Source organism: Gavialis gangeticus, unplaced genomic scaffold, assembly GCF_001723915.1.
Source record: "Gavialis gangeticus isolate Ggan-Ray unplaced genomic scaffold, GavGan_comp1, whole genome shotgun sequence".
NCBI lineage: Eukaryota > Metazoa > Chordata > Crocodylia > Gavialidae > Gavialis > Gavialis gangeticus.
The window spans coordinates 174,039,794-174,047,892 of record NW_017729022.1 but is presented as its reverse complement, the minus strand read 5'-3'; the positions used below and the strand labels follow the sequence as shown (position 1 = coordinate 174,047,892).

The window sequence follows — 8,099 nt, the reverse complement described above, 5'->3', positions numbered from 1 at the left end:
AAGATTTACTTATATTAAGGGTTATATAGTACAAAAATTTAATATTAAACAGTACTAGAAGCATTCAGCTGTAATACTGACAGGGAAGAGGAATGAAGAATCCTCCAGAATCTTGTTCTCTGAACATTTAGATTAAATATGATCCAATTTAAAAGTAAAAAAAAAAAAAAAGGAAGACTAAAAGCAAGTGTCGTTTAATGTATTTTAATAGCAAACTTACAGGAACAGCACAGAAGACAGACAACATTAAAAACATGTACTTGCATGTAGGACAACTCAGTTAGAAAAGTATAGTGAATGGATGGAATCTACTGTATGATAAAAATGCTACAAACACCATTTAGTTGCCATCAATAAGAAATTTACTTGTTTAAAAAAATCCAATGCTGGCATTGTCCAGAAAAATTTGCAGGTTTATTTATAATTGTTATAAAGTTGAATTGTTGAAACTTGTTCACTGAAACATTTTTGACTGCATTAATGCTTTATGTCCCCGCATTTATATTAAAAATCCACACACAAATGAAAATGAAAAAAAAAACCCAAAACAAAACAAAACAAAACTTGCCAATACCCGATTCTGTCCCCTATTTTTCCATTTGCAACCATATACTTAGGTACCTTTTAACCCCATGGAAAAAATATCTAACGTTCATTACTACCAATAAACAGGAAGAAGAGATTCTTTTTGTGTTGAGAATGATAAGCCCATCATAGTGGATTTTAAGCACGCTCTCCACGTATGCGGCGTGCTAGCTGGATATCTTTTGGCATGATTGTGACACGTTTGGCATGGATAGCACACAGGTTGGTATCTTCAAACAAGCCAACCAAGTAGGCTTCACTTGCCTCCTATTAAAGGAGAAAAAAAAGAAAAAAGTTAGGAGTGGTTTTACATACAGGACACCAGAGTGCCCAGAGCAGAACCCCAGTAACCTCAGTGTAATTTCCCTATGCCTGAAGAAGGGTGTTTGTTCTTGAAAGCTTGTAAAGAACATTTTTTCCAAGTATCTAGTTGATCTAATAAAAACCTATCACATTTACCCAAAGAACTTTTCTGCCTATAATTTCAGTGTAAGCATTTATCTTTAGTCTATGTACCTAGTTTTGTATTTTTTTAAAACAGTAGAAGAATCTCTAACTAACTCTCTAAAGATTGTCAGCATATAGTCCATTTATTTTAGTTGATGACATTTTCTGCATCTTGGCCCAAAAAAAAAGGCCTTTCCTACATTACAGGGCTGTTGCCACCTTACCTACAGCAGCAGAGCCCCCTACTGTTGGTGCAGTGTATACTGGCAGGAGTTTTTCCAGTCAGTTATACCAGCTCTCATGGACAGTAGCAGCTTTGCCAGAACTGCATCCGCATCAGAGTTTCACTAGTATGGCTATATCTGCTCATCAAAACATCCCTAGCTGACAAAGAAATGCTAGCAGACTTCTGTAACAAAGTTTAAGCCAATGATACGCTATTGTTATTGAATGATAATGCCCTCTGAAGAGAATTACAGAAAGATTCTGATTGTACCCACATGAATAAATAAAAAGGTGATATTCGATTATTAAAATACTCTCGGAATCTCTCTCTCCTTTAAAGAAACAAGACCCAGCAAATCCCACCATTATACAAGAATCAGCAGCAGTTTTATTGGCAAGAATTTATGTTGCTTAAGGTTAGCAATCGTTTAGGTATAACAAATAATTTTCAGGTTACATCCTACTACTACAGGAAGTGTGTACATAAAACTTTCTAACTATAGAAACTGCTAAGCAAACCTGGTAGGTTGCATAAGGTTTTTCCAGACTCTGTAAACTTAATGTCAACTTGTTTTAAAGCAGAGTATTTGTAAATGGAATGATCAGACAAGACACTATAGCAAAAAGGGTATCTAAGAGCCAAATGAAAAAAAAAAAAAGGACCAAGATTTTCACACAGCATTGAAACACATTAGCCTGAATCAAAACAGGGCTTTCAACTGAACTGAGCCCATTAGGAAGAGTCAAACTCCGGGGAGAGGGGGATGGCAGGGGAAGAGCGCAGCTTTTGGCTGTCAAGACATATCCCCTAGGCTGACTACAATTTCTAGCCTGAAACTGAGACAAGTCTACACTCTAGATTTCTACTGGTAAAGCTGTGAGCCAGCAGCATGAACAGGCAGGACCCCTGACCAACACAGATGTTTGTGTAGGCAGTTATAATGACAACACTGCTCTTTCATCAGCATAGTTTCCACTCTCCCTCCCCCCCACCAATTTGTGGGGAGTGGCTTTACTGTACTGATGAGTGCAGCTTTGCCAGTTTAGCTATATCCACATTAATGAATACTTTTACTAGTAAAGATTACCAGCAATCTGCCCCTAGCATGAACATGCGGAGTCTGTCCAAATTAGTCTTTGCAAATGTATTAGCTATCTTCAGTTACTATTGAAATCAATTCATTCAAGGTAAAAAGATTCATACAGACAAGCTACAGAGCTCAAAAGCTCTCCCACTTACTATCACTGATTGAGAACACTAGTTAGAGGACTTAAAAAGCCAAAGACTAAGAGCTGGGGAAAATGTATAGATGCTCAACTTTAAATTATGTGTACTTCCACTGAAATCAGTCATTAAGAGTAAGTATATGCTCAAGGAGTTGCAGGACCTCATACCATATATTTTTGCTTTAAAAACGCACACATTAATTAAGCAAAGGACAATTTGGCACAAGAAAAAAAAGTGGCTATACACTGGGCACAAACAAGTTTCAACTGGAAATTAGGAGTTTTCTAACCTTCAAAAGCAATGAGGTACTGGAATAGCCTTTTGGTAGGTTTTGGTGTCCTCTACTCCTAACTACTTTTAAGATAAAGCTATATCATTTTGAGAGAGAATGTATGATGCAGTTGCCTTAGACAGTCCCCTCTAATACCATATTCTGGGTTTAAAGACAAACACCACCACCCACCCAAACATGTTTGAGCCTGCAAATGTTTATCATGAGAAATTCTACTTAACTGATGTCTAGTCAGAAAAGTAGTGTATTTTTCAAAATGACAAGTGGACAGGATCGCAGGATTGAATATAGTAGTCACAACTGGATAAAGTCGCTAAGTTGCAATCATTTTATCTATGTCGTTTTCTTGACTAAATGTGATGCAATTAAGAAAAAAAGCAGTATTTAAGTTACTCTAAAAAAATTAAAGAGCAGAATCAATAAGAAGCCACCAGTACTACACAGGAACATAGCATACGGCACAACTCAAACACTAACAGACCTGCAATCATACTGTTATAACCACTGTATTACACACAAGCCCTCATTTCCTAAACACGTTATCAGAAATTTTGTATCAGAACTGGAGGTTTCTTTTAAGCACAGGTCTCGAGGGGAAACACCACACAGAACAAACTTTGCTTGTGCATGCATACAAATATACCAATATTCCACACACAAATTCCTCATCTTTCATAAATGTTAGCTCCAATAAAGTTTAAGCAGGAGTGAAGAAACGACAGCTTTATCTTAAAGCTCTACTAAATACAAATACAACACAAGTGAAAAAGGAGATTTCTAAGAGAACTTTAAGAAAGCATTCATGGCATTTTTAAGTTGTTGCTGCCATATCAGAGTGGATTATTTTATCCTAATTACAGATTAATTTCATGATATGACATTAATTGCTCTGGGCAAGTAGAACACAGGCAGTATCAACTCACCTAGAATTGATGTATGCCTAATTCTGGAGTCCACCAATCAAGTGAAATTTTAACTAACCATAGAAACAGCCTGGCCAATTGCATGAGTATACGCAACTGACCTATCACGTTCTCTCTCACACAGTAACAAAGAACAGCATGCCACTGTCTGTGACTGCACTAAGAAAAATATTCTTTACAGTTCTTACATTATCTGTGTTTTATCCCAAGACTAAAAAAGACATCCTATAGAAAAGTTAGAAATTAAGTTGTGTTTATTTATAGTAATGTCTCAAAAGTACCATCCTGTTTCTGATTTGTTGTTTCCTTTGTAAAACTCTTCTCCAGCATTTAAAACGAATAAACATTTTGCTTACAGCTCAATTCTAGCATTCAAGGGTCTCTACAGAAATGAATTGCAAAAAAAATAAACAAACAAATTAAGAAATCATAGGTATACTAGGGATGGTCCCTTAGTCCCTGGTAATTCTTAGGTCATTTGCATGGGAAAGATCAGATAACTCATTTTGCTTAAGCAGCATCCTAATTCTGAAGAGTTGTAACTAGCAAAAAGGGACGTCAAGTAGCCACTTTCTAAACATAAAAACACAGAGGCATACACGTTAAGTCTGAGTAACAACTGCCTTCAACAAGCTCCTCTACACGAGAGATTCTTTTAAATCAGGCCTAAGAAAATGGCCTTCTTTTAACTCTTACCTGCAAAGCACCAATAGCAGCGCTCTGGAAGCGCAGATCTGTTTTGAAGTCCTGAGCAATTTCACGCACCAGACGCTGGAAGGGAAGTTTGCGGATCAAAAGTTCAGTAGACTTTTGATAACGTCTGATTTCACGGAGAGCCACAGTACCCGGCCTTTAATTAAGAGAAAGACAAGCAATGAATATGTACAAGTATCACACTTCAACAGATCAAGTGAAGCAATTCTTCCCCTCTATTTGGTACTGGTGAGGCCACATCTACAGTACTGGGTCCAATTTTGGGCCCCCCACTACAGAAAGGATGTGGACAAATTGGACACAGTCCAGTGGAGGGCAGTGAAAATGGTTAGGGGCTGGGGGGACATGACTTCTGAGAAGAGGCTGAGGGAAGACTGGGCTTATATAAGCTTAAGAGGAGGGAAGCAGGAGGGGGGCATTTAATAGCAGCCTTCAACTACCTGAAGGGTGGTCACAAAGAAGATGGAGATAAACTGTTCTCAGTAGTGGCAGATAACAGAACAAAGAGCAATGGTCTCAAGTTGCAGCAAGGGAAGTTTAGATTAGACATTAGGAAAAAACTCTCTGACTAGGAGAGTAGTAAAGCACTGGAACAGGTTACCCAGGGAGGTTGTGGAGTCTCCATCCTTGGAAGTTTTTAAGACCCAGCTAGACAAAGCCTTGGCTGGGATGATTTAGTCAGGGATGGTCCTGCTTTGAGCAGGGGGTTGAACTAGATGACCTCCTGGGGTTCCTTCCAACCCTCACTTTCTATAATTCTATAGTTGAATTATTCAATATTCTTAACTCAAGTAGGAACTGCTCCGTTTTGGCTAGAAGCATCCTAATATTTAGAATATGCAACTTCACTTACAAATAAAGGGCCTGACCTCACCACTGATCTGTTCGGAACTTCTACTGCACTCAGACATCCCACATGTGGAAAAATGGCAAGAGTGGGCCCTCAAAAGCCTTGTCTTCACTAGGAAAAAGGTGCATAACATGTTAATTAACACGTTAGCTGACGTGTGTTAAAGTCTTAGTGCAGACAAGGCATGCTGTAATGTAACAAAGTCACCTGGTCCAGTCATACCATAAGTTCCCCCTAGGGTTTTGTGTCACCGGCTAATATACACTTAAAAATTAAAAATATACCCTCTCCCCTTAAGACACAGCCAACATAGAATCATAAAACTAACAGTGAAAAAATACAGCAACTGCCATTATAGTTTTATCCCAAGAACTTAAAAGTTTGTTTTGTTTTTTTTAAACTAGTGCTGTGTGTCTTCAAACCAAACTTCTAACATTACTGGCATCTTTTTTGCAAACACAGTGTATCCTCAGTATCAGTACTATGAATATGTCATTATGAACATTTGGGAAATCCTCTGTAAGCCACTTGCTGACGTTTGCATCTTTTAGTCCCATCCACATTATCTAAAGAACTACCTTGGGGCCAGAAATTCTGTGTCAAACTGGGTTTGTCCTTGTAGCATTTCAAAAATGGTCCTCAGAGCAGGACCATCCCCAGCTATATCATCTAAGGCCTAGGTAGACAAAGCCTTGGCTGGGGTGATAGTTGGGGACGGTGCTGCTTTGAGCAGGGGGTTGGATTAGATGACCTCCTGAGGTCCCTTCCAACACTCATTTTCCTACAATTCTATGACATAAATAAGTTAATTTTTTCCAGAGGTCTTGCTGCTCCCAAGAGGGATTTTTGATACCAAGCAATTGTGCATAGAGATGAACAATCATAGATTAAAACACTTCCACCCAGAAGGACCCTTGCACAATGAAGAGTTTACTTCTCGACAATGGTCAACAAGAGATTTGCCTCTAATTCTCACTTATTCCCTCCTCCACACAGGTCTTTTATTTTACCTTAACCAAGTAAAATTATTTGTAGTTCCAGGCCCTGCTTATGTATAGACATCTCCTGCCCTCTAACGGCAGATTGCTCTAACTACACCCTCAGCTCATTAAAACAGCAAAATACGCACCGAGGCCAGAATTGGACCAGTTGAAGTAAATTAAAAAAAACAAAATCAGTTCTACACATTCAAGTTTGGAAGGGTTCCATTCAAGTATGATATTGAAATTAATTAAAAGCCCAATCCCCAAGCTGCAGGTATGGTTGGATGCCAATTAATTTGTGCTTAAATGATGTCACAAGCATAAAAATTGAATTTAAAAATTAATTATCCACCCCCTAAAATGCATGGGCTCTCAGGGTGGGTACATGGAGGCAGTGGGGCCAAGGATGGGTTTGCAATCACCAGAAGTCACTCAAAATCAGGTGAGGCAACAGCAAAAACTGGACTAATATGATCCCAGTGAGGATTTTGAAAGGAAGCCCCCCAAAAGAAAAAAAAAAAGAAAGAAGCCCGACTCTGACTGATGCTGCCGATACACTACAAGGAGGTTGCATCGGCAGCCTTTTGTCCCTAGCCATTGCAGTACCTGTAGCGATGAGGTTTCTTGACCCCGCCAGTAGAGGGCGCGCTCTTGCGAGCTGCTTTTGTAGCAAGCTGCTTCCTGGGTGCCTTCCCGCCGGTGGATTTACGGGCAGTTTGCTTGGTACGAGCCATGTTCCCGCAAACTTCTCTTCCTCACACCTACCGGTCACACATGCATGCACAAGAAAAGAAGCCAGCAGCCAGCGATCAGGCGCTGCAACCCGGTTGCCCCGGCCCTGGCTTGCTGGAGACTCTCCTGTTTGGGGTCCCCCCAAAAGCTCCCGTGTCTCCACAGCAGCAGCAACAGCAGTCCCCAGCCAGCACGACCCTGCCAGGATGCCAAGGAGCTGACGAGGCCCCGCACTCCTGCCTGCACATGGGACTCCTGAGGGCGCACAGCAGAGACGCCAGCACTAAACCATTCCCCTCCCCTCCCCCACCCATCTGACTGCCCTGGGGGATGGGAAGGAGACCCCCACTTTAGCTGAGCCCTCCGGAGAAGCCCAGAGCAGCAGCTGCCCCTCCTGCCAGTGGCAGCAGGAGCAGCACAGCGCTGCCCCCTTGCTACTGTCAATCCTCCTCCCTGGCTGCCAGCACCCCAGGGGGGTAGGAAGGGTGCGGGGCAGGGGCACAGCACCAGTATGGCTCTGCTCCCAAGCCAGTGGGACACCCATGCCCTCCTCACCATTGCTCCTGGGCAGCCGCAGCCAGTGCAGTCTCACCAGCAGCAAACTTTATTATTTAAAGGGGGGGGGGGAGGAATTAGTGTGTGTTACAGAGGGGGGGTGAAATCCTCCCCTACGTGTGTGTGTGTGTGTGGGACACAAACCCACACTCGCACACACAAGATGGCCTTGCCCAGAGCCTGGGGCCAGCCAACTCCCCGCGCCCAGCCGCCAGCTGCCTTGCAAAGGGAGGAGGAGGAGAAAAATAAATAAATAAAGAAAAAGGCTTTTAAAAAAACCAAGTAAGGGAGGCAGAAAGCAACCCCCCAGCCCGGCCCCGGGAGGGCAGCAGGGGAGGGGGAGCAGCGGAGGCAGCAGGGGGAGGAGGAGGAGGACGACGACGGGGAGAAAAGTTTGCAGCGGGGCCGAGCCCCCGCAGCGCCCCTCCCCCCGCGGGTGTTTTCCCAGCCCGAGGAGGAAACATGGTCGGTGACCAGAGAAAAGAGACAAGATGGTGCAGCCGAGCGGCGGCGGTCGGGGCGGGAGCGCGGGAGGCGGGCAGGCGGCAGGGGCCCGAGGCCGGGC

The 8,099-nt window shown here is 42.4% G+C and overlaps 1 protein-coding gene across 1 annotated transcript; it reads right to left on the bottom strand.

Annotated features, from left to right (window-relative positions):
• Positions 1 to 188: 188 nt before the first annotated feature.
• On the bottom strand, positions 189 to 7,016 carry LOC109296903 (histone H3.3). The gene is made up of 3 exons (XM_019516541.1): positions 6,854 to 7,016; positions 4,397 to 4,550; positions 189 to 852 (listed from the first exon to the last, which is right to left on the bottom strand). Exons 1-3 carry the CDS (start codon positions 6,979 to 6,981, stop codon positions 724 to 726), a joined length of 411 nt encoding a protein of 136 aa, XP_019372086.1. The 5' UTR covers positions 6,982 to 7,016; the 3' UTR covers positions 189 to 723.
• Positions 7,017 to 8,099: the final 1,083 nt, after the last annotated feature.

Excerpts from the sequence above, each read along its gene's own strand:
- LOC109296903 (XM_019516541.1), bottom strand. The coding sequence starts at position 6,981 with ATGGCTCGTACCAAGCAAACTGCCCGTAAATCCACCGGCGGGAAGGCA. Across the intron at positions 4,551-6,853 it reads AAGAAACCTCATCGCTACAG|GCCGGGTACTGTGGCTCTCC; the intron begins GTACTGCAATGG and ends TCTTAATTAAAG. Across the intron at positions 853-4,396 it reads CTGCTATTGGTGCTTTGCAG|GAGGCAAGTGAAGCCTACTT; the intron begins GTAAGAGTTAAA and ends CTCCTTTAATAG.